The sequence below is a fragment of the Megascapheus bottae genome, chromosome 37 (assembly GCF_031878675.1).
Source record: "Megascapheus bottae isolate mThoBot1 chromosome 37, mThoBot2.hap1, whole genome shotgun sequence".
Classification (NCBI taxonomy): domain Eukaryota; kingdom Metazoa; phylum Chordata; class Mammalia; order Rodentia; family Geomyidae; genus Megascapheus; species Megascapheus bottae.
Genome location: NC_143545.1, coordinates 5,245,925 through 5,272,480, shown reverse-complemented (window position 1 = coordinate 5,272,480; position 26,556 = coordinate 5,245,925). Strand labels below are relative to the sequence as shown.

Genomic DNA, 26,556 nt, shown 5'->3' with positions numbered 1-26,556 from the left:
GTCCTGAAGAATTTCAGGGACAATAAACATTGGAATTGCATTCATCATTCTCTTCTGGGCTGAAGGAGACAAAATTATCCATCATGACTGAATCACTTGAGCCACAGCCCCACTTCTGGTTTTCTTATAGTTAACTAGAAATAAGAGTCTCAATGGCTTTTGTGCTTGGACTGTCTTTGAACCATGATCCTCAGATCTAAGTCTCCTGGGTAGCTAGGATTACAGGTGAGCCATTGGTGTCCAGCTTCTATAGATATTTCTTAACATGCAAATGTAATATTAAGAAAGTTATAAGCAGAGGGCTGGGAATTTGGTCTAGTGCTTGCCTAGCATGCACGAAGACCCAGGTTCAATTCCCGGGTACCACATACATAGAAAAAAGCTGGAAGTGGTGCTGAGGCTCAAGTGGTAGAGCTCTAGCCTTGAGAAATCCCAAAGACAGTGCTCAGGCCCTGAGTTCAAGCCCCAGGACTGGCAAGCAAACAAAAAAAAAAAAGAAAAAAAGTTGTAAGCAGGGTATTGGTATCTCACACCTATAACCCAGCCCTTCAAGAGGCTGAGATCCGAAGATCTCAATTTGAAACCAGCTTAGGTTTTTGTTTTTTCTTTTCTTTTCTTTTTTTTTTTTAAATTCCGTAAGATTCTTCCATCCAGTGAACCAGCCTTCATTGGAAAAGCTGAAGGGCAATACAGAGGCCCTGAGTTCAAGCCAACCCCCAACCAAAAGAATGCAGACTAACAATAGATTTCAGGTTTGCTCAGTCAGTCTTTATATTATCATGAATTCTTAGATAATCTCAAGAATGCCAGGGTGAGGCCCGTGGTTCCATGAAGAAGAACACTGTCCTTTTCCTTATTACTCTTTTGTCCTGCTGACCTCAGAGTTCAAGATGTTCAAGGTCAAGTGGTGGCATCTCTTCAGGGCCTGATTTCTGCCTCATCATATCGACAGTCCTGAGTAGTTTGGGTTACAGACGGGAACCACCAGTCCATTTTATAAGAACCCACTCGAGTAAAACAGTGCCATCCACTCATGGTTAGGTGTCATCATCACAGGACAGAGATCATTCAGAACAGCCTGGCCACACAGTTCCCAGCTAGAAGAAACATCTGGCCAGCTCCTTTAAGAAGCTGCAGGTCATCACAAGTGACTGATGTAGGCAGATTACGGTGGCTCACACCTGTAATCTCAGCTACTCAAAGCTGAGATCTGTAGATCCAGGTTCAAAGCCAGTCCAAGGAGGAACGTCTGTGAGACTCTTACCTCCAGTGATCCAGCCAAAAGCTGGAAGGGTCGCTGTGGCTCAAGTCATAGATGGCCAGCCTTATGTGAAAAAGCCAAGCAAGAGTGTGGAGTCCTGAGTTCAAGCCCCAATATTAGCAATAAAGAAAAAAAAAAAGAAAGGTATAAAGTGAACATGAAGACTGTCTTCTTTGTTCTTATTATCTCCACTATGTAAATGTAATCATTATTAGTAATTTTAGAGACACTTTTAGAAAGAAAATAATGTGTATGAACCCAGGGAAGAATGGGAAGAAGTAGTTGAGTGAGAACCCAGTGCATTATGAGAAGAAGTATTTGCATGGGAGCCCAAGGCATTATGGGAACCCATGATGGAAAACACATTGCCTCCCCATTTTTGCCCACCTGTTTTTCTCACTGTCTCCCTAACAGTTCCTCTTTCTTTCCCTCATGCCCCCCCCCCTCAGACAGAAAAATCCAAACTTCCCTTAGGAACAGAGGTGAAGACACCCCAGGCTACATCCCACTAAGAGGAGGTGGAGTGGGGTACTTTTGGGGGTACCTCAGGAAGGCTCCATCAGGTGGACAGAACCTGCTTCATTCAAGGCTTCCTAGCCTGGTCCCTTAGATACTTGGACTCAGACCCCACCCTTATGGGGGAGGGAAATAATATATCTTGGTTTTCATTGGTTAAGCCGGCGGTCAATCGCTGCCCAACTCCTTCCTGATTGGATGTAAGTTCCCGTCCTGCAAAGTGGACGGGGCTTGCCTTCTGCATCAGCACCGGTTGTCTCAGACAGGAACAAGAAAGATGATTTTTATTGTCTTTTGTTTTCTCCTATGCCCCAATCCCCTCTTATCCCACACTGGGGGTGAGGTGCCTGACTCTTGGGGGCTTAAAAATATTGACTCCTAGCAGTGATTATGACCTGAGGATTTGCTCTTCCCCAATTCTGAGTGTGTGTGTGTGTGTGTGTGTGCGCGTGTGCGTGTGCGTGTGCGTGTGCGTGCGTGTGCATGTGAACTCAGGGCCTGGGTGCTTGCCGTCCCTTAGCTTTTACCCTTGATGCAGGTGCTCTTCCTCTTGAGCCAGAGCTCCATTTCCAGCTTTTTGGTGGTTCACTGGAAATAAAAATCTCACAGACTTTCTTGCCCAAGCTGGCTTTGAACTACAAACCTCAGATCTCAACCTTCCTGAGTAGCTGGAATTACAGGTGTAAGCAACCAGCTTTGTAATTGCTTTTTGACACAGTTAGATATATGACATGTGTTCAGCCTATTTATTTTCTTAGTTGAATGTGGATGAGGTTTGTGCGTGCCTGATTGAAGTCTTGGCCTTTTCTCTGAGGAGGTATGTGATCGTGGGAAACACTGTGTGCTATGGTTTCTTCTGGAAGGAAGAATAACATTACCACCTGGTAAATGGTTAGGAGAATTAAGTAAGAGCCAGTAGAATAGCACCTGCCATATGGTCAGCTCTGAGGAAATGACTGGCACCAAAAGATGCCAGGCATTTAATGCTGAGAACAAGTGAGAAAACCAAATCACTGCTTTTTCCTCACATAGCCCTGTCACTTGCTGTGTCGTTGCTGTATTAGCCTTTTGGCAGTGTCGTTTGGCAGTGTCGAGAAGCAGCTTCATGAGATCCCGTCACATCTCCACTTGAACATGTCTGTGCTGACATGTTATTTTATTACTGTTTCATGTTTTATAAGCGTGTGGGGAAAACCAGGTATTGATGCATCATGCCTGTCATCCTTGCTGGATCAAGGGCAACTTGAGCAGAAAAATCCCCAGGACTTATTTCCAAAATAATCGGCAAAAAGCTGGTCTGGAGGTGTGGTTCAAGTGGTAGAGTGCCGGCTTAGGAACGAGCAAGGGTGAGCCTTTGTGTTTACATCCTGATACCAGAAAAAAAAAAAAAAGAATAGGCAAAGATTGGGATTATCATCCAAGTTGGATGGCTTCTTTTACATAAGTCTTAAGAGCTGTGCAAATGGTCCCATCATTATTTTTTAGGGGTGAGGATGTCATGGGGCTTGAACTCTGGGCCTTGGCACTGTGCCTGGGCTTTTCAGCTCAAGACTCTATTATTTTGAGCCACAGCACCATTTCTGGTGGTTAATTGGAGATAAGATTTCTCATGGACTTTCCTGCCTGGAGTGGCTTTGAACCTTGATCCTCAGATCTCAGCCTCCTGAATAACTAGGATTACAGGTGTGAGTCACTGGTGCCTGGAAGTCCCGTTATCTTAAACACTTAAGTCCCAGATCTGGAGAATCACAATATAAGAGAGAAACCAACTAGACACGGGTGACTTATTCCTGTGATGTCAGGAGGCTGAAAGCCGATGCAGACAGAAAAGTCTGAGACTGTTCTCTCCAATGAACCACCCAAAAGCCAGAAGTGGAGCCGTGGCTCAAGTGATAGAGATCTAGCCTTGAGAAAGCTCAAGGACAGTGAAGAGTGCTCAGGCCCTTGAGTTCCAGCTCTAATATGGGCACAAAGACAAAAAAATAGATAGATAGATAGATAGATAGATAGATAGATAGATAGATAGATAGATAGATAGAGCAGAATAAAACATATGTACCAGAATAAAAACCCAGCCTGGTTGGGTGGGAGCTCCTTCGTGCTCATGAAGAAGGGAATGGTTCAGGGAGAGAATCTTCTAGGTCTTTCTAGTTTTCCCTTGTGAATCCCAGTGTATTTCATTGTGCTCAGAAAGTTCACAGTCCCACAGCTCAAGTCACCCCGGGGACCGGGCTGTGTCTCCTGACTTGAAATCCTGTGTCATTCCAATTACACTACTTTTCTATCAATTTAGTCAGCTGAGTGAAATTAGGATAATGGGGACTCAGAGTGGAAGCCAGGCATGCTAATTAAGATACTTAAATCATGGAATGAGAATGTGATTAAAGGCCTAAGATTAGATATTGGTTAGCTGTTGAAATTTCCTTTATAATAAAAGGATCTGGCTGGGTACCGTGCTGGCGCCTGTAATGTCCGCTGCTCAGGAGACTGAGATCTGGAGGATTGCAATGGGAATCCAGTCTGGGCAAGAAAGTCCATGAAATATCTCCAGTAAACTACCAAAAGCCAGAAGTAGAACTGTGGCTCAAGTAGTAGAGCATCAGCCTTGAGTGAAAAAGCCCAGGCCCTGAGTTGAATCAATACCAGCACAAATTAAAATGCTACTTTCCTGTCAGCTTTTTTGTATATTTGTATTGGTTCTGGGTCATACACCTTTTCTGAGTACCTGTAAGTTTTTGAGGTGGCCACCCCCCAAATATGTAGACACTGTAAAGTAATCCTCCTGTGATAGAATTTTCCTTTTCATGCGGCTGCTTGTACAGGCTCTTTCTGAAATCCTTAGAAGAAAATAATCACTAGTTTTTACCTTATACTTCTAATTTTTTTTTTGCCAGTCCTGGGCTTGGACTCAGGACCTGAACTCTGTCCTTAGACTTTCTCAAGGCTAGAGCTCTACCACTTGAGCCTCAGCACCACTTCTGGCTTTTTTTCTATGTATGTGGTACTGAGGACTCGAACTCAGGTCTTTGTGCATGCTGGGCAAGTACTTTACCACCACTAGACCAAACTTGCAGCCCCTATGCTTCTATTTTTATAACTGCTGTTTTTCTAAACTTCATTAGATCAAAAGGCAATTTTGGACCCAGGTACTGGTGGCTCATGCTTGTAATCCAAGCGACTCAGGTAGTTGAGATTTGAGGGTCTCAATTCGAAGCCAGCCTTGGGTAGGTAAGTCTATAATTCTTTTCCCCAATGAATCAACAGCAAGTTGAAAGTGGAGCTGGTAGCTCAAGTGGTAGAGCTTTGAGAGAAAAAGCCAAGGGCAGAGGAGTTCAAGCCCCAGACCACCCCCCCCCCACACACACACAGAGGCAATTTCTGCTCAGACAAAGCTCAGACTTACAACATTGCCGTGGATGGGGTTCTGTAAAATTCCATGCCAACTTTAATAAAGCCAGCTGCCCACACAACAAATGTCAGTAGAGATATAGTCTTCCCAAGAAGCTATTATTACTTCCTTAGCAATATGGCATGCAAGATTCTGTTGTAAGAGCTCATTTTCCTTGTAATTTGGTCCTAATATGTTTGTTTGTTTTTCCAATCCTGGGATTTGAACTCAGGGTCTATGCACTGTCCTTGAACTTTCTCACAGCTAGTGATTTACCAATTGAGCCAGAGCCCCATTTCCAGCTTCTCCTGTGTATATAGTACCAAGGAATTGAACCCAGGGTTTTGTGCATGCTAGGCAAGCACTCTGCCACTAGGCCATACTTCTGGCCCTGGTCCTGATAGGTTTTAAGTATTATTTCCATTTTTGAGCTAAGGAAAAGGAGTGAAAATGATTTCAGTATATATTTGGTTTTATTGAGTAGAGCTGTGATTTGCACACCATCCTGTCTTATGATTGAAATCTATTCCCTGACAACTTCCAGGTGAGGTATAATAAAATGCATCAACTCCGTGTTGTACCCATGGCAGACATAAGTAATCAATCATGCTGAGCCTGATAGTCTTCACCAATATCACATCCCTGGTTCTATAATGAACAGTCAGGCCTAGAAGGCAGCATAAAACATACACGCTCTCCTGTGCACTAAATATTCCCATACATAACACTCACCTAAATTCTAGTGACTTGTTGAAGTTGTCCAATCTATTTTTAGAAAAAGAACCCACAGATAAAAGTTTTGTCAAATAAATATAAACGTGCAACATCTTTTATATATATAAGTCTTACTGGTAGATAACTGAGTTTCATCCAGGTTGTTTCCAGGTTGATACTTTATTTCGTGTGTGTGTGTGTGTGTGTGTGTGTGTGTGTGTGTGTGTGTGTGTGTGCGTGCTTGAACTCAAGACCTGGGGGCTGCCTTTGAGCTTTTTCACTCAAGGCTAATCCTCTACCACTTGAACCACAGCTCCACTTCTAACTTTTTGGTAGTTAACTGGAGATGAGAATCTCGCAGTCTTTTTGCCCAGACTGACTTTGAACTGTGATCCTCAGATCTCAGCCTCCTGAATAGCTAGGATTACAGGGGTGAACCACCAGCATCCAGCTTTGGTTTTTATTTTTAATAGTATGGACAGCATTTTCACATCTCCATGTGAAAGAAAATGTCTAAGACCATTGATTATAATAATGTATTTTTGTAAATTACCTCTCAAATGGCTGTTTGAAATAGGGAAAAAAAATGTTGATAGTGCTGACACTTTTACAATGAAATAAGACTTCAGGAAGTCTGAGTTGTGCTTATAATTTGTGTAAATAGAAATTTAAGATTTGTCTTAGAACTTTTTGTTCTATTTCTTTCTTTTCTTTTGGATGCCAGTACTGGGGCTTGAACTCAGGGCCTAGACTGTTCCTGAGCTTTTTCATTCAAGGCTGATACTCTTCCACTTGAAGCCATGGCTTCATTTCTGACCTTTTACTGGTTAATTAGGGGTGGGGGGAGCCTCTCAGACATTCCTTTCCTGGTGGCTTTGAATCCTCATTCCTCAGATCTTAGTCTCTTGAGTAGCTGGGATTACAGGCATGAGCCATTAGCACTTGGCTAATAGCCCCTTTATTTAAAGAAAAGCCTTTAAAAGAGTTGGGAAATGTCATCAGGCATGGTGGCTCATGCTTGTAATTCTAGCTACTCAGGAGGCTGAGATCTGAGGATCAAGGTTCAAAGCCAGCCTGGGCACAAAAGGACTTGGGACTCTTATCTCCAGTTAACCTCTAGAAAAGGGGAAATGGGACTTGGCTCAAGGGTAGGGTGGTAGCCTAAATGTTCTTTGCATGAAATATTTGGTTTTATTTATTTATTTTGCCAGTCCTGGGACTTGAACACAGGGCCAAGGCACTATCCTTGGGCTTTCTCAAGGTTAGTGCTCTACCACTTGAGCTACTGCTCCACTTCCAGTTTTTTTTTCTGTTATTATTTGGAGATAAGAATGTCATGGACTTTGCTGCCTGGATTGGGTTCAGATCTCCATCCTCAAACCACAGCTCCTGAGTGGCTTGGATGATAAGTATGAGCACCAGTGCCTGGCTTTTATCCTAGTTTTTTGATGAAATAACCAGGTGGTTTCCAGGCCTGGCTGTGATATAGAAGAGGTTTCTGCTGTTTAGCTTTCTGGCTTTGCAGCTAAGAATTTCCTGGAGATAAGATTTGAAAGCCATTGATCTTTTAGTCATTAGTAAACACTTATTAGATACTCAGTGTATAGGAGGCAGATGGATTGTGTAACTTGATACTAAAAGAGCAACTTTAGTTTCTGGGGGTAGAAGGAGAGGAGAGAGGCAGAAATGCATTTGGTCATGGGTGGGAACCTGAAAAGAAGCTTCTCAAACTAATGAGGGAGATGGGGGCAGGTCTGGAAAGTAGGGTGTGAGAAGGGAAGAGAAAGTCCCTGTAATCAGAGACTGAGATCTGAGGATCAAGGTTCTAAGACAGTCAGGGAGCTAAGGGTTTCTTTCTGGCCCTGGTTGCTTAGCCTGGGACTTGGTGGTGACAGAAGCCTGAGGATGGAGGGTGACAGACTAGAAGCAGGGACAGAAAGGAGGCAGCTGCGACTTAACTTCCTCCTGCTAATTCCATCTTTTCAAGTCACTGCCACCTCTCCAGAACACACAGCGTTTCTCTTCTTTATGTCTGGTCTGTCACGATGTGGAAAATGAACTCGACAACTTGTGGGTGGGGATTAGGAGGGAAAAACTGGGAGAGAGTGAGGGAAGAGGGGGGATCATTTTATTGTCAGGGTGATGTGTAGAAGGGTGACAGTTACATTCATAAGGTCGTGGGTACATTACTTCTTGAACATCGTTATCCCTGCCCATATTTCTTTTCCCATTTTCCCTCTCCCCACGTCCTCCCAAGTTGTAAAGTTGATTTTCAGCATATCGTCTTGTGAATATCACTGTCACCCTTTGTCCTTTGTCTCGTCATCTTGTTTTTCCCTCATTCAAATAAATAAATTTATATGTATATACAATACACCAGATGCCAAACTCAGATACACTAACAACAAGGATTAACCAGGTGGGGAACAAAAAAGGAAAGAAATAACTTTGCATAATATATTAAAAACACCAACCACAAAGATAAACTTCTTGTTTCCATATCCTAGAGATCATTTTGCTCAGCATCAACCTATATGGCTATAACAATAACATTTTTAAAATGCTTTAAAAAGATACCTCCATTACCTTCTCCCCCCCAAAATAAAAACTCACATCAGTACCCCCTCCCTCTGCCAAGCGCTGCCCGCTGGGGAAGATCAAGTATCCACCCATGAGCCTGGGAGAGACACTTGGTATTTACACCCTTGCAGTGATTCCCACAGCCACAGTTGTTGGTAACTGAACAGAGTGAGTTTGTCTCAGAGCCTGGGTCACTTTGAACTTTTTTCTTTTTCTCAGATTGTAGAAAGGGAAGATGATTTGATTTCCTCAAGTCTCTTCCATGTTGTGAATATTTTGAGCAGGGAACGTATTTTGCGATGTTTATTAAGGGAAGAGGAAGCTATTAGAAACTCAAAGTAGAAAGTAATGCATGATCGTTTTATTTCTTTATTTTTGTCAGTTGTGGGGCTTGAACTCTGGCCCTGGGTGCTGTCCCTGAACTCTTCAGCTCAAGGCTACCACCCTAACCCTGGAGCCTCAGCACCATTTCCCATTTTCTAGTGGTTCATTGGAGATAAGAGTCTTTAGTGCCCGGGTTGGCTTTGAACCCAGATCCTCAGATCTCAGCCTCCTGAGCAACCGGGATTACAGGCGTGAGCCATTGCACGCATCTATTGTGTGGTCATTTGATTTATTTAATTAAACAGTCGATTGTAAATAAATAGTGTGTGTGTGTGTGTGTGTGTGTGTGTGTGTGTGTGTGTGTGTGTGTGTGTTGCTAGTAGGGCTTGAACTCCAGGGCTCGGCTCTGCCCCTGATCATTGTCACTCAAAGCTAGCACTCTGCCCCTTGAACCACAGCTCCATTTCTAGTTTTTTGCTGCTTCATTGGCTATATAAGAGGCTCATGAATTTTCTTTTTTTGTTTGTTTGTTTGTTTGGTTGGTTTTTTTCTTTTTTATTGTAATTAGTAAAAGGGTTACATGATATTTGCCAGATAGAAGGTGCATTAATTCACATACATTGATACCCTTTCACATATCTTGGTACCCGTTTCCCTCCCCCCCCACACCCCCCACCCGTCTTGGTTTTCCCCCCTTCCCTATCAAATTTCAAATATCCAAATACAAATAAATTCAATATATCAGATAACAAAGTGAGATACTATACCAATATGAGCTAACCAAGGGACAGCAAAGGAGATGAGAGACAACATAGTACATTAAGGACAACAATCATTCATTATATGGCTTTTGTTTCACTATCCTGGAGGTCCTTTCAATTAGCTTCACATTATATGTCCTTATGTATCAAGATTTTGCTCTATTGCAAATCTCTGCTAGTAGAGCCCAAGGTTTCTACTGATTATGATGAATGAGGGAAATCATTGAGAGGCTCATGAATTTTCTGTCCAGGTCGATCTTCAGATCTCAGCCTCCTTAAACACCTGCGATTTTAGGTGGGTGTGAGACAGGAGCATCCAGTTGTAAATAAATATTTCATGAACCCACTGCTAAGATTTCTCTTGGTTTGCTAACCACCCTCTCTTTTGGAATTTCCTGTGAAGTTTTGTGGAATAATATTCTATTTAGAATGGTTTAACTCCTTGCTAACCAGACTGATCTAATCTGAGTTGTACTGGGAGACATGGCTAAATGAATTTTTTGTTGTTGTTGTTGTCAGTGGTGGGCCTTGAACTCAGGACCTGGTTGCCGTCTCTGAGCTTCTTTGTGCTCAAGGCTAGACTAGTGCTCTTATCATTTGAGCCACAAAGCCACTTCTGTTTTGTTTTTTGTTTTGTTTTTTTTTTGAGTGGTTCATTGGAGCAAAGAGTCCCACAGGGACTTTTCTTCCCTGGCTGGCTTCGAACAGTGATCCTCAGATCTCATCCTCCTTAGTAGCTGAGGCATGAGCCAGTGGCACCCAGCTTCATAGATGGAATATTAACCAACATTACACTAACTCGTACATTTTACTTCTGCCTTTGACAGTGGTGCATGGCTATAAACATTGAATGGAACTGGATGGCCCTTAATTAACAGGATTGAAACCTTTGGTTCTTCAGTGTGGTGGAATGTTTAACGTGTAGATGTGATGGATTTGAGGGTCTCTATCTGATTGTAAACACACATACAGAATTCTAGAAAGCTCCCCAGAGCTTTTATCCTTAAAGTCAGTTTGGCACACAAAATTAAGGCTTGATACACGAAGCTAAAAGGGGGAAAAATTACAAGATGTGATTGCCGTCTTTAGCTGAAGAATGTCCAAGAGTAAGTCATATAGCAAGAATTCTAGAAACTTCTGCCAGGTCTCTTCCCATTAATTCCCTCTAGCTTGGCAGCTGCTCCACAAATAGCTTTTCTCTCAGGAAACCCTATCCCTCCACCACCCTACAGTGATTTGGCTTAATTATATTATGTAAATCATGTTGGCCTCTCTGGCTTCCCCCCCCCCCCATGGGGAAGTCCCTCCTTGAGCTACATCTGGGTAGAAAGCAGTTTTCTGTCTCTCTGGGGGAAGGGCGACCCCTGGTGGTGAAAACCACGCACTGCAAATTTGTGAATCTTCATAGTTTTGCTTTATTTATTTTTGTTGTTTTTGTTTTTGTTTTATGCCAATCCTGGGGCTTGAACTCAAGACCTGGTCACTGTCCCTGTGCATGCTACCATTTGTATCACAGCTGCACATCTCACTTGTTGGTGGTTAATTGAATCACCCCAGAGACTTTTCTGAGCAGGCTGGTTTAGAACTGTGATCCTGCAATCTCAATCTCAGCCCCTTGAGTAACTGGGATTACCAGTGTGGGCAATTTCTGGGCCTTTTGTAACAACTCTGAAGAGTTATTTTGTGACCCATTTCTGAATTACTCCATTTTGATCTATTGCTGAACCTTTAAATTTTTAACACCTCATGATATGTTGATATGTAGCTGCTTCAGATGGTGTGTGCGTGTATGTGTGGGTGTGTGTGTGTGTGTGTGCGTGCATGCATGTGTGTCTGGGGGGAGGGATCCTGGAGTTTGAACTCACAACCTGACTACTGTGCCTTAGCTCTTTTATTTAAGTGTGGCACTCTACTACTTGAGCCACATCTCCACTTTTAGCTTCATGCTGGCTAATTGGAGATAAGAGTTTTAATAGACTTGGACTGGGAGTTTGGCCTAGTGGTAGACCCGGGTTCGATTCCTTGGTACCACATACATAGAAAAAGCCTGAAGTGGTGTGGCTAAGTGGCAGAGTGCTAACTTTGAGGGAAAAAAACCCAAGGAGAGTGCTCAGGCCCTGAATACAAGCCCCAGGTCTGGCCAAAAAAAAAGAGTTTTAATAGACTTCCATTCCCCAGGCTGGCTTCGAACAGTGATCTCAGATCTCAGCTTATTGAATAGCTCAAGGCTGGCACTTTACCACTTCAAGCCCTAGTGCCATTTCCAGTTTTCTGGCAGTTAATTGGAGAAGAGTCTCATGGACTTTCATGCTGGGCTGGCTTTGAACCACGATCCTCAGATCTCAGGTTTTTTTTTTTTTTGCTGGTCCTGGGTCTTGAACTCAGGGCCTGAGCACTGTCTTTGGGCTTTCCCATCAGTACCACTTGTGGCTTTTTTCTATGTATGTGATACCAAGGCATTGAACCTGGGTCTTCCTGCATGCTAGCAAGCACTCTACCACTAGGCCAAACTCCTGGCCCTCGTGTAACTTTTTTAAACACAAATTGAATGCCAGGAAACTTGGAATGTAATCCTGGCTAGTCAGGAAGCTGACATCTGAGGAGCAAGCTTCAAAGCCAGCCCAGGCAGGAAATTCGGTGACACTATTATCTCTAATGAACTACCAAAAATTAAAATTAGAATTAAAAAAAGCCAGAAGTGGTTCTGTGGCTCAAGTGGTAGAATGCTAGCCTTGAGTGAAAGAGCTCAGGGACAGCACCTAGGGTCTGAGTTCAAGCCCCAGGACGGGAAAGAAAGAGAGAGAGAGAGAGAGAGAGAGAGAGAGAGAGAGAGAGAGAGAGAGAGAGAGAGAGAAATTATTGTCCTCACATACCTTTTAGTTGTATATTTGCCTGCTACTCATCATGTGAGAGATTTTCAATCCAGCAGAGAGCTCCAAACCTATTAAAACGTAAAAGAGAGAAAGAGAAGCTAGATTGAGTTTATTAGCATGTAAATTGCCCGGTTTCTTTGCCCCTCTGTAATTATTTAAAGTAGGTTTCCACAGGAGGATATCAGCTATAAAATTCTGTTGCTGTTTAAAATGCCTACAATGCCTGAATGATTTAAAATGCCATATGATCGAGCTTTGGCCCTGTTCCAAAACCCGTGATTCTGTATCTCAACATTAATCCCGGGTGTCTATAACAAGTGTACATATCTGGACCCTTCTTACTGCCACAGTTAAAATATTACATAATGTGTGAACATAAGGAGCTTCTGACTGATAAAAAATGGGCACAGGGAAGAACGCGTGTGATATCTCACTTTAAAAACAAGTCTGTTTGCTCTAAATAGCAACTAAATATATGACATACTTCGGTCATGACCTTCCTCTTCAATTTAAAAATAAATAAATAAAAAGCTCAGGGACAGCGGCCAGGCCCCGAGTTCAAGCCTCAGGACCCAAACAAACCAAACAAAAATAATCTCTTTGTTTCTGCATTCTAAGTAAAAGCCAAAGAGACCAGAGGGGAGGCAATGACAAGATCCAAACATTGAAAACACATAGTGAAGCTGAGCACTGGTGATTCATTCCTGTAACCCCAGCTACTCTGGAGACTGAGGTCTGAAGATCGTGGTTCAAACCCAGCCTGGATAAGAAGAAAGTCTGTGAGACTTGTATTTCCACTTAATCACCAAAAAGCTGGAAGTGGACACATGTCTCAAAGCACTGAAGCACTGGCCTTTAGCACAAAAGCTCAAGGCAGCACTCAGGCCCTGAATCCCTCATTGTGGGCATCTTAAGTTTCATGATATTATATAATATAATATGTATACTTTGGGCTTTTTTTTTTCTGGAGATCAAAGTCTCACAGACTTTCTTGCCAGGGCTGGCTTGGAACCATGATTCTCAGATCTCAGCCTTCTAATTAGCTAGGGTTACAGGTTATGAGCCGCTGTCATTTGGCAGGTTTACTTTTTTTTAATGCCCATCTAATTTAAAGAAAAATTGCCACATATCTGTGTCCTGGTGCCTCAAGCCTATAATCCCAGCTACTTGAGATGCTGAGATCTGAAGATCCTGGTTGAAAGCCAGTCAGGGTAGAAAAATCCATGAGACTCTTATTTCTAATGAACCACAAAAAAAAAAAAAAGGAAGGAGGAAGAGGAGGAAAAGGAGAAGGGGAAGGAGAAGGAGAAAAAAAGTGTGCTGTGGCTCAAGTAGTAGAGTGCTAGCCTTGAGCGGAAGAAGCTCAGAGACAGCGCCAGGGCCCTGAGTTCAAGTCCCAGGAGTGGCATAAAATAAAATAAGCCACCTAGCTGCAACTTCATTCTAATTGATTAATCATAGATTGCTTCCACCTTCTAAGAACTCTAGTATTACAGCCCTTTGGCTTTCATTCCTGTGGGCATGAGTTGCTATCAACTCTGTCGTGCTTTTGAGATTTATGGCACTGTTGGTATTGCCCTATAAATTTTAATGGCATCCTTCCAATAGTGCAATGCTACTGATAAAATTTATTGAGCCCTAAAGCTGCAGTTTGTTAATGAGCTTTTTTTTTTTTCCTAGCCTGCTTTGTATCATGGGAGCTTGTCCTATTGCTAGGACTTTTTGGGGGGGCCAGTTTTATAAGACTTGCATGCACAGGTTTAGTGAGACAAGATTCTGTGTTACACCATCAGCTGTGGAAAAATACCAGTCCGCTTTAGAAACAGATGAACGGATTCACACAGTTGGCATTTATTTCTTCAAGAAAAATATGCATAATCATTGTTGGAAAAAAAAAAAGGAAAAAACAAAAAGCCAGTACCAGTGCCTCACACCTGTAATCCCAGCTACAAAGGAAGCTGAGATGAGAAGATTGCCCTTCAAACGCCAATCTGGGCAGGACTCGAACTGAAAAATTACAGCAGAAGAACAAACGGAAAACCTTTTCACAAAAATATAACAGCTCAGGGGCTGGGAGTGTGGCCTAGTAGTAGAGTGTTTGCAATTCCTCAGTACCACATATACAGAAAAAGCTAGAATTGGTGCTGGGGCTCAAGTGGTAGAGGGTTAGCCTTGAGAAAGCTCAAGGACAGTGTTCAGGCCCTGAGTTCAAGGCCCAGGACTTGCCACCCCCACCCCACGCCCCAAAAAGTAACAGCTCACTTTTCAGATGTTTGAACTTGTTTTAGTATGTGTTCATTTTTTTAAAGTTTTTTTTTTATATGTTGGTGAGTTGGCGTAGCTTCTCTTAATATTAAGAAAGCTTATGTTTTATTTTCATATTGGGAGAAAACAGATGATTATGATTAACATCCAAAATTGGTTTTTTATTAATTAGTTAGAAATAAGTCTCACAGGCTCTCCTGTCTATAGTGGCTTTGAACCTCTATCCTCATCTCTCAGTCCTCTGAGTAGCTGGGACTACAGGCGTGAGGCACTGGTCCCTGGGTTTACTCAGCAAGCTCTGAGTTCAAACCATGAATAAAGAAAAAGGAAAGGAAAGAAAAGGAGGAAGGGATGGAGAGAGGGAAGAAAAGAGAGAAAGAAAAGGAAAAAGAAGGGAGGGAGGGAGAGAGAGAGTGAGTGTGTGTGTGTGTGTTACACTCCTATATACACATAATACATTAGTGTTCACAAATATTTAAAGTTCAAAGTATGGATTTGTTTTAACAAAGAATCATGAGACCATGTGATGAATTTGAATAGCAAGCTAAGGAGATGTTATTTAAAACATAAAATATATTCTGATATATGTATCTTTTTGGTTCCCAATAGAGACTACTCATTTTGTTAGATAGTGCTACAGAATTGTGTATTTCCCTGACAACTGCAAAATAGCCTAAGCTTTTTTTTTTGTCACTTAACAAAGCAGCTTATTTTTTTTTTACATTTTTTAATTGTTAGGCTAATGTATAGAGGGGTTACAGTTACAGTTACATTCGTCAGGTAGTAGGTACATTACTTCTCATGTTTTTGTCCCCATTACCCTCCCTCCACCCCCTCCCAATCATTTTGTTTTCCTATTTCAAATACACATATATACAATATACCAGGTAACAAAGTCAGATACAGTAACAATATGAGATTAACCATAAGGGCAAAAAAAGGCAAGGGATATAACATAGTACATTAAGAATAACAGTCACATAGGCTAAAGCTCTTGTTTCCATAGCCTAGATTTCCTTTCATTGAGTCGCATCCTATATGCCCTTCTGTACATAGGTTTTGAGCTATTGTAACCCTCTGCTACAAGAGTCCTAGATGTATATGACTGATTATGACAAATGAGGGAAACCATTGAGCCTATGTTCCTTTGGGTCTGTCTGGCTTACTTCACTTAATATGATTTTTTTCCAAGGCTTTCCATTCCCTTAGGAATGAGGCGATATCATTCTTTCTGATGGCAGCATAGAATTCCATTGTGTAGCGCCGGGTGTTTGGTCTAGTGGTAGAGTGTTTGCCTAGCATGCATAAAGACCGGGGTTCCATTCCTCGGTACCACATACATAGAAAAAAGCCAGAAGTGGTGCTGAGGCTTAAGTGGTAGAGTTCTAGCCAAAAGAATTCCACTCTGTATAAGTACCACATCTTCTTGAGCCCATCATCTACTGAGGGGCATCTGGGTTGGTTCCATATCTTTGCTATGGTGAACAGTGCTGCAATGAACATTGCTGTGGTAGTGGATTTAGTATGTCCTTGTTTCTGGATGATTGAGTAAATGCCAAGTAGTGGAATTGCTGGGTCATAGGGGAGTTCTATGTTTAGCCTTTTGAGGAACTGCCATACTGCTTTCCATAGTGGTTGAACCAGTTTACACTGCAACCAACAGTGTAGTAGTGATCCCTCTTGGCCATATCCCCTCCAGTAGCCTAAATTTTCTAACAATTTTTTGTTTTATTTATTTAGTTAGTTAGTTAGTTAGTTAGTTATTTGTGGGTTATGGGGCTTGAACTTGGTCTAGGCGCTGTTCCTGAGCTCTTCAGCTCAAGGCTGCCACCCTACTCTTGAACTAAGCCCCACTTCCCATTCTGTAGAGGTTAATTGGACATAAGAGTCTCAGGTTCTTTTGTGCCTGGGCTGGCTTTGACCCTTGATCCTCATATCTCAGCCTCCTGAGTAGCTAAGATTAAAGGTGTGAGCCACCACACCTGGCTAATAACCATTTTTATTTTTATTTAATACAGAATCGTTATAACAGAATGAATCACTAATTCTTGTTAATATTTTTATATTTTTGCAATTTTAGTCTTCAACATGAGTACTTCTTGCCCTTGTACTTACTTGGTGGCTTTTTATTGTTTTCTGAGCTCTGAAATATTTGTAGGTAGTGTGTGTGTGTGTGTGTGTGTGTGTGTAAATCTGGTGCATTTGACCATGACCTACACATTTGCACCGACTGTAGTTTTTTGGTGGGTATGTGCTGGTACTGGGACTTGACCTTGGGATTTGGGTGCTTTCCCTTAGTTTTTTTTTACTCAAGGTTGGTGTTCTACCTCTTGAGTAGCTGGGATTACAAGCCTGAGCCACCATTTCCAGCTTTGCTAGTAAATTTATGTCGTAAGTTTAGATAACTTCTTTTTGTCCCTGAGTTTTCTCACTACCACTTGAGCCACACCTCCACTTCCAGTTTTCTGGGTTGGGTTTGGTTTGGTTTTGCCAGGCCTGGACCTGGGCGCTGTCCCTGAGCTTCTTTTGCTCAAGACTAGTGCTTTACCACTTGAGCCACAGCACCACTTCCAGCTTTTAGGTTTTGGATTTCGTTTTTTTCCACGCTAGCATTCTGATATCAATAATAACTATGTAACAAGCCTGGTGGTCACATCTGTACATCTCAGCTGTTCAGAAGGCTGAGATCTGAGGATCCGGGTTCGATCCCAGGGCAAGCAGGAAATCCTGTGAGCCTCTAATCGTCAGTAAATCAACAAAATATTCAGAAGTAGAGGTGTGTGGCTCACGTGGTCAGAACCCTTGCCTTGAGCAAAAGAAAAGCTAAGACAAGAACCCAGGGAGCTGAATTCAAGTTCCAGAACCAGCATATATAAACACACATACAAATCACTTATTTTCTGGTAGCATGTTACTGAACAAAAAGGAATACACTCATGACTCAGAAAAACAAACTTATAATCAAGGCCGTAACTAGCTGATGTCTCTACCTTTGTCTATGTCACAGTGTCTCTTGAGAATCTGATTCCAAATTCTCCTCGGAACTCCCACCTCCTTTTGGCTCCTGGCTCCAGTGATGGCCGGTTCAACACCTCCACCTTCAGTGTAGGACTTGTTTTCTCTGACGGTCGTGTTTTAGGGGTTGGACCCAGATCTTTTGGGGTGGGGGTATCTAAAGGGTAATTCAGAGTTGTAGAAGTCTCTGTAGGTCCTGGGAGGGAGTTAGAGAGATGGTTTCTACAAATGACTCTCACCAATAGCACCATGATTTTTATTTTTATGTACTTTTGTTTGTTTCCCTCTTTGGGGACTTGAACTCAGGGCCTGGGCTCTGTCTCTTCGCTTTTTGTTTGTTTGTTTTTGATAAAGGCTGGCACATGTAACATGGACATAGCTAAGTGGAAATGATTATTCAGAGAGTTCTTTCCCCATTTCCAAAATGAGAATAAGGATTTTATTTTGATACCTGCCCTGGAGAAAATAATTTCATTTCTTTTTTTTTTTTTTTGCCAGTCCTGGGCTTGAGCTCAGGGCCTGAGCACTGTCCTTGGACTTTCTCAAGGCTAGAGCTCTACCACTTGAGCCTCAGCACCACTTCCGGCTTTTTTCTATGTATGTGGTACCAAGGAATCGAACCCGGGTCTTCAGGCATGCTAGGCAAGCACTTTAACCACTAGGCCAAACTCCCGGCCCCTAATTTCATTTCTTTTCTTTCACCTATGTCAAGCCATGTGGCCTAAACTGTCTCCAGACACCTTAAGACCTAATGTACAAAGTTACCGATTGCAGTAAATTCTATTTTGCAATTGCAGTTTTTACTTTTTTGAAACAAGCATGTTAATAAGTCATTAATCATGAAACATCTTGTTATTATGAGTCTTACTAAACAGCTGGGAATCACCCATAGCTTAGTCCTTTGGTCCTAGCTACTCAGGAGGCTGAGATAAGAGGATCTCAACTCCAAACCAGCCTGAGTGGAAAGTCTGTGAGATGTTTTTGTTTGTTTTTGCCAGTCCTGGGCCTTGAACTCAATACCTGAGCACAGTCCTAGGGCTTTTCTCTACCACTTGAGCTATAGCACCACTTCTAGCTTTTTCTGTGTATGTGGTACTGAGGAATCGAACCCAGGCCGTCTGTGAGACTTTTATCTCCTGTGAACCACTCAAAAGCAGAAGTGAAGGTGTGATTGAGATGCCAGGGTCATCCTGAAATAAAAAATCCAACTGAGGGTACAAAGCCTCGAGTTCAAGCCCCAGTACTGGCATATGCATACATACATACACACACATGCACACACACCCCAGCATTAATTCTGCATCTTCATTAGATCAACTTTTAAGAAAACCCATAAGCGTGAACATGATTTCTTTAAACCCACCAAGTACTAAGAAGTCACCCAAACAATGGACAAACAAATCTTAGATTGTTTAGGGATTCCCCCGCTCCCGGGGGGGAAAAAAAAGACTTGACATTTATTTTAAATATACATGGAGAAGAATGGTTCATAACTGATTTGGAGCAGACTAACCACATTCAGACTTATATACCAAAACAAAAACAAAAAAGATCAAAACACTGCTTGATTATACAAATGTAAAAGTTTCTACCTGGCAAATAGAGCTTTTTTTTTTAATCCAGCATTGAGTAAAACACAACATATATGGGAAAGTACAACTTTTAGTAGCTTCTGTTGTGTAAGTACTTGTAATTTAATAAAATTCACAAGTCCAGCTACATGGAAAGAAGGCAAGAATTCATACATAGGCTCTCCTGGAAGGAGAGGGCTTTTGCATGTGCAGGACACGTTCACTTAGGGACACACACTGGCTGGCAGAATAAACAACTATCTTTAAAACATGCTGTATTGCTGGGCTCTGTAGCTCATGCCTGTAATCTTAGCTACTCAAGAGGCTGAGATTTCAGGTTCAAGGTTTAAAGCCAGCTTGGACAGGAAAGTCCATGAGACTTTTTCAATTCACCAGGAAATAGGTGGACATTTCCTGACCTAAGTGCCAGCCTTGAATGACAAAGAGAAGGGACAATGCCCAGACCCTGAGTTCCCAACCAAATTAAATAAATAATAAATAATCAAATAAATAAGGGGGCTGGGAGTGTGGCCTAGCGGTAGAGTGCTTGCCTAGCATGCATGAAGCCCTGGTTTGATTCCTCAGTACCACATACACAGAAAAAGCCGGAAGTGGCACTGTGGCTCAGGTAGTAAAGCACCAGCCTTGAGCAAAAGAAGCTCAGAGACAGCGCCCAGGTCCTGAGTTGAAACCCTAGGATGAGCATTAAAGGGGAAAGCAAAAATCACCTCTCATTTCCTCTTTTGTCTTTCAGCTGACTACAGATTTGGCCTTCCCTTGCTTGCCAAGCCAGAGACATGACCTGAGCGCCGGATGCCTGTGCTCGGGACCCTTGGGTGACTGCCTGCCCACCATGGAACTGAAAGTGTGGGTAGACGGGGTCCAGCGAATTGTTTGTGGGGTCACAGAAGTCACCACGTGCCAGGAGGTCGTCATAGCCTTAGCCCAGGCTATCGGTATGTCAACAAACTCAGTGTGTGTCTCTCCCAGTAGCTCGTTTTCATCTTTCTCTTCTTTTCTTTTTGGTGCCAGTCCTGGGGCTTGAACTCAGTGCCTGGGCCACTGTCCCTGAGCTTTCCTTGCTCAAGACTGGCATTCTACCATTTGAGCCACAGAACTACTTCCTGTTTCTGGTGGTACATTGGAGTCTCATGGCCTTTCCTTCCCTGGGCTAGCTTTGAACCATGAATAGATTTCAGCCACGGGACCAGCTATCGTACAGAATTCCTGAAAATCTCATGGAACTTTCCATGACTGTGGGAACAAAGCACCTGTTATTGTAAAAATGCATGGCTATAGGAAAGATCATTGTGCATATATAAAGTATTTTATATCAGGTTATTACAAGTCAGTCATAGTCTTGGGCTATATTCTAAACACAAGGGTATACTATCGTTGAATGCATAAGAATTCAAATTCTGCATAATACTACCTGAGTGCTGTCTCATGTCTTGTAATCCCAGCTACTCAGGAGGCTGAGATCTGAGGATCACAGCCCAAGCATGAAAATCTGTGAGACTCTTGTCTTAAGTTAGCCAGCAAAACAAAGCTGGAAATGGAGGCATGGTTCAAGTGGTAGTGCGCCTTGCCTTAAGTATAAAAACTAAGAGAGAGCACCCTGGCCCTGAGTTCAATTCTCTGTATATATTCATATGCACACACACACACACATACACACACACACACACACACAACTTTTAACTGGGTCCAAGATTTATATATCCTTAAAGAAGAGCATTATCATATATTTTTCCTCTGAAGATTTTTTTGAGATTAAGAAATGACATATATTTCACCTTACTGTGATGTAGTTACATGTAACTAAAGTAACAATCACTTTTTTACTGTCATAATAATAAACATCATCATTGTAATCTACAAAACTTAGGAATGTTGAAAAATACAAAAAAAGTTTTACATAAGACAAAAAGTTTAACCCTTGGAATATTGACAATAAAATTATTTCTTCCAGGTCAGGTGACATATATTTCTTTCCTTTTGCTAGAGCAAAAGCATTCTTTCTGTTCTGTTTCAATTTAATGTACTTTAGTATTTCTAGTCATACGTATAGATCTCCATTTATTGAAATAAGTGAGAAAATACTATCAGTCCAGAAGCATTTGGAACTGGGATTCCAAAATAGAAAGAGAAGTCTGTTGTTTCATATATAATATATAAATTACTAGATGGTGAGATCAGGTTTCTTTGTAACAATAACTCTCATTACCTAGCGCTAGTGGCTCATGCTATAATCATAGCCACTCAGGAAGCTGGGATTTGAGGAGCTGAGGTTCAAATCCAGTGTGAGCAGGTAAATCCATAAGACTCTTCATCTCCAAAGAACTAGAAATGGAGGCTTGGCACCAGCTTTGAGCAGAAAAAGACCACGCCATCTTACAAAGCCTTGAGTTCAAATCCTAGTAATGGCACAGAAAAATCAAAAGAGGGATTGGGGGCTGGAAATGTGGCCTAGTGGTAGAGTGCTTGCCTAGCATGCATGAAGCCCTGGGTGAGATTTCTCAGTACCACATCCACAGAAAAAGCAGGAAGTGGTGCGGTGGCTTAACTGGTAGAGCACCCCAGCAAAAGAAGATCAGAGACAACACCCAGGCCCTGAGTTCAAGCTCCAGGACTGGCAAAAAAAATGGACTGGATGGAGGTGAAAGAAAGAATTTACAATGATCAAATGGTAATTTGCCTTGTCCCATTTTGACAATTCAACCTTTTTCTCCATGTAGGTCGAACTGGAAGATACACCCTAATAGAAAAATGGAGAGATACAGAAAGACACCTCGCCCCCCATGAAAATCCCATCATCTCTTTAAATAAATGGGGACAGTACGCCAGCGACGTGCAGCTCATCCTGCGAAGAACGGGGCCATCCCTCACTGAGCGCCCCACTTCTGACAGCATGGCCCGAATTCCAGAGAGAACTTTGTACAGGCAGAGCCTGCCCCCCTTAGCCAAACTGAGACCCCAAGGGGACAAAGCAATCAAGAGGAGAGAACCCAAAAGGAAATCCTTGACTTTCACAGGAGGTGCTAAAGGATTAATGGATATCTTTGGCAAAGGGAAAGAAACTGAATTTAAACAAAGGGTGTTAAATAGTTGCAAAGCCACCGCCGATGAGCTGAAGAAAGTGATCCGGCTGCAGACCGAGAAGCTTCACTCGATCGAGAAACAGCTGGAATCTAATGAACTGGAAATCCGATTTTGGGAACAAAAGTACCACTCGAACTTGGAAGAAGAAATCCTCCGTCTGGAGCAAAAAATCAAACGGAATGCAGTGGAAATTGAGGAGGAAGAATTTTGGGAAAACGAATTACAGATTGAGCAAGAAAACGAAAAGCAGCTGAAAGATCAGCTTCAAGAGATAAGACAGAAGATCACAGACTGTGAAAGCAAATTAAAAGACTACGTGGCCCAAATCCAGACCATGGAAAATGGCCTTGAAGCTGAGAAATTGCAGCAGGAAGTTCAGAAGGCCCAAGTCAATGAAGAGGAGGTTAAAGGAAAGATTGGCAAAGTCAGAGGGGAAATTGACATGCAAGGCCAGCAGAGCCTGAGACTGGAGAATGGAATCAAAGCTGTAGAAAGATCTCTAGGACAAGCCACCAGGCGATTACAGGTAACGAGGTTGTATCACACTTAAAAGAACTACCTGTCAGATGCATCCTTAGCTCATGCCTGTAATCTCAGCTACACAGGAGGCTGAGAGAGGAGCATGGTAGTTCTCTGCCAGTCTTGTTAGAAACATTCTCAAAACTATCATCTCGAATGAACTAGCAAAAAACCAATAGTGGTTATTGAGGCTTAAGTGGGTAGAACCTGAGGCTCTGGGTTAAAGTCTTAGTACACACAGTTTAAAAAAAAAAGAAACAGGGATGGGAGTTTGGCCTAATGGTAGAGTGTTTGCCTGGCATACTCAAAGCCCTGGGTTTCATTCCTTGGTACCATGTATATAGAAAAAGCTGGAAGTGATGTTGTGGTTCAAGTGGTAGAGTTCTAGCCTTGAGAAAGCCCAAGGACAGTGCCCAGGCCCTGAGTTCAAGCCCCAGGACTGACAAGTAAATAAATACATACATACATACATAAATAAAAATGAATGGATTCTCAAAATGTTTTTCCATGTCTGTTTTTCTATTTTTTTCCAAGGATTTCTATCTAAAGAGTTAGAAATGGGGTATTAAGAGTTCTGGAATTAGGGCGGGAGTTTGGTCTGGTGGCAGAGTGCTTGCCTAGCATGCTTAAAGCCCTGGGTTCGATTTCTTGGTACCATATACACAGAAGAAGCTGGAAGTGATGCTGTGGCTCAAGTGGGAGAAAGCTAGTCTTGACAAAGACCAAGGACAATACCCAGACCCCGAGTTCAAGCCCCAGGATTGGCAAAATAGAATCCTGGAGTTGTGTGTGACAAACTTATCTGAGAGAAGAAGATAAAGGCTTAAGCCATCTTGCCCTGGCTGTGTGGTTTGCTATTTGGCAGCCTGTGTCATTAGACACTGGCCAGTCTGGCTGCCAGCTGGTAATGTGGACATTGTGTGTCATATCTTCTCCTCCTCAAGGCAAAGGCCCAAAGCCACACTCATGACCAGGAATCAGCTTAGCAAGAGGTGTTTTCTTGGACCCCCAACTCTTTCCAGATTTAGTCCCCTCTTCTTCTCTCCAGCATACTCCCACCTCCTCCTCCTCTCCACAGTACCCTCTCCTTTCCACAGTACCTGCTCCTGCTCCTCCTCCTCCTCCTCCTCCTCCTCCTCCTCCTCCTCCTCCTCCTCCTCCTCCTCCTCCTCCTCCAGAGTACCCCCCTGCCACAGGCTTTGCCTGGAAGAGGGCTACAGAAAGTAGATCTCTGCGTTTCCCCTCTAGTATGTGTACATTTCATCACTGATCATTCAGTTTAGGATTCTTTTATGTTTCATGTGTGTTTGTATATGTGTGTGTGTGTGCATGCCCACACACGCACGCATGCACGTATACATGCATGCACACATATACACCTGTCTGCCTGTATGCTTGTCGTAGGTCTTGAACTCAGGACCTTGGTGCTTTCCCTGAGCTCTTTTACTGAAGGCTACAGTGCTCTACCACTTGAGCCACAGCTCCACAATTTTGAGGGGGTTTATTCAAGGTAAGAATCTCACAGGCTTCCCAGGCAGTTCTTGTGTCAAACTACAGTCCTCAGATCTCAGCCTCCTGAATATTTCAGTCTTGAAGGCTGTGTGCTTGAGATAGGAGTCATATAAAGTTGTACCAGAGAGTCTCTATCAGATGTTAGGGAAGAGACCCGATGATAAGCAGCTATTGTAAATTGAAATTCTTTAAAACAAGCCAGATGCTGGTGGCTCATGCCTGTAAATCCCAGCTACTCAGGAACTCAGGTCCCAGGCTATCCAAGGCAGGAAAAAAGTCCATAAGACTCTTATCTCCACATACCCATCAAAAGGCCAGAGGTGGAGCTGTGGCTAGAGTGCGAGTCTTATAGGTCAAGGCTAAGCAACAGCATTCAGGCTCCAAGTTCAAGTCCCACTACTGGCACTGGGGGAAAAAAGAAAGAAGAAATAAATGTATTCTTTAAAATAAATACTCCATATATGCGTGTGCGTGTGTACTTGCACCTGATAGTGCCGTGGCTTGAGCTCAGGGCCTGAGTGTTGTCCCTGAGCTTTTTCACTCAAGACTGGTGTTCTACCACTTGAACTGCACCTCTAGTTTTGGGTTTTTTCCTGGTTCATTGGAGATAAGAATCTCATGGACTTTTTCTCCCCAGGGTAGCTTAGAACTATGATCCTCAGATCTCAGCCTCCTGAGTAGCTAGGATAACAGGCGTGAGCCATGGTCCCCAACACCTAGTATTTTTAAATTTTCTTCAAGTCTGTAGATTTGAATGTATAGGAATGTGCAGGATTCACGTTGACTGGGCTTCACGCTTGCCTGAGAAGCTTCAGTGAACAAGGCAGACCAAAAGTGCTCCCCTGGCTTTCCTTGGCTTGTCTCCACAGTACAGTGGAGACATAACGTATTGAATCCAGTCAGCCAGTTAACTTACTAAATCCTCAAATTAAAAACATAACTACACACAAATATACACATCAGCGAGGCCCAAGGCCAGTGGCTCAAGCCTCTAAGCCTAGCTATTCAGGAAAGCTGAGACCTTAGGCTAGCAGTTCCAAGCTAGTCTGGAAAGCACGGGTCTAATAGACGCCTCTCTCCAGTTCCCCCAACCGAAAGCCAGCCATGGAGCTGTGGCTCAAATGGTAGAACACCAGCTTTGAGCAGAAAAGCCAAGCAAGAGTACAAGGCTCTGAGTTCAAGTCCTAGTACACACACACACACACACACACACACACACACGCGCGCGTGCGCGCACCTGTACAAATAATGATGGTGTTTTCATTTAGGACAAAGAACAAGAACTGGAGCAGTTGACCAAAGAGCTGCGACAGGTGAACCTCCAGCAGTTCATCCAGCAGACAGGTACCAAAGTCACTGTCCTTCCTGCCGATCCCACTGAGATTGAGGCCTCGCCAGCGGACGTCGAGAGTGGTAAGGCCTTAACAGATAAACTCACTCATGAACGTACAGGCTTCGTTTTCTTACCCCGGAGTGAATTGTTTCTTTGGTCCCAGTCCTGGGGCTTGAACTCACAGCTTGGGCCCAGAACTAAACCCACTTGATTCTATTGCTAAGATTTTTTTTTTTCCATGTCAGCAGGTGCACCAATAAATGCCTTTTTGTTTGTTGGTTTGTTTTCCCCTCCTATTTAGAGACATCATTTCAATCCGGATCTCTGAAGCGTCCCAGTTCTTCTCGGCAACTCCCCAGCAATCTTCGCATTCTGCAGAACCCTATCTCTTCTGGTTTTAATCCTGAAGGCATATATGTATAACCACAGGGAGAGAGAATGAGCCAATAAAGGTACCAAGGACAATGAACTTCGTCTTCTTTTATTTGTGCCAACAAATCCTGAGGATAACGTGTTTGACCCACTGTCTCTTATTTCTCTCGTAAATTGCATATTGCTCGGAGCCATACTGTCTGCACTGATGTTCAAAAACAAAGCAAGTGTTTCCTCCAATCAACAGTATTGACATTTTTGTCCAGCAGCTGTAATGTAAAGCGTTTTATTATTATTATTTTATTATTATATTGTTATTATTATTTGTAGCATTTTGAAGAGCATTTAAGGAAAATCTTCTACTATGTGTATACCTACATTGTGAATTAAGAAGTAAAAGAACCATGTAAGTGATGTAAGATTAATTTATTCCATAGAACTGATCAGTGT

The 26,556-nt window shown here is 42.7% G+C and overlaps 1 protein-coding gene across 2 annotated transcripts in view; it reads left to right on the top strand.

Moving 5' to 3' along the window:
• The window catches only part of Rassf8 (Ras association domain family member 8), a 30,047-nt gene extending 3,844 nt beyond the window's left edge, over nucleotides 1-26,203 (top strand). Inside the window, exons 1-5 of one of the 2 annotated variants that reach the window (XM_090325333.1) lie at nucleotides 17,733-17,787; nucleotides 20,023-20,224; nucleotides 22,007-22,896; nucleotides 25,670-25,814; nucleotides 26,036-26,203. In XM_090325333.1, the coding sequence (XP_090181459.1) occupies nucleotides 20,122-20,224; nucleotides 22,007-22,896; nucleotides 25,670-25,814; nucleotides 26,036-26,157 (1,260 nt within the window). In that variant the 5' untranslated portion in view covers nucleotides 17,733-17,787; nucleotides 20,023-20,121 and the 3' untranslated portion in view covers nucleotides 26,158-26,203. Of the gene's footprint in view, nucleotides 1-17,732; nucleotides 17,788-20,022; nucleotides 20,225-22,006; nucleotides 22,897-25,669; nucleotides 25,815-26,035 lie in introns of those variants that run through there. The other variant, XM_090325334.1, reaches the window with a different exon arrangement.
• The last annotated feature ends 353 nt before the right edge of the window (nucleotides 26,204-26,556 follow it).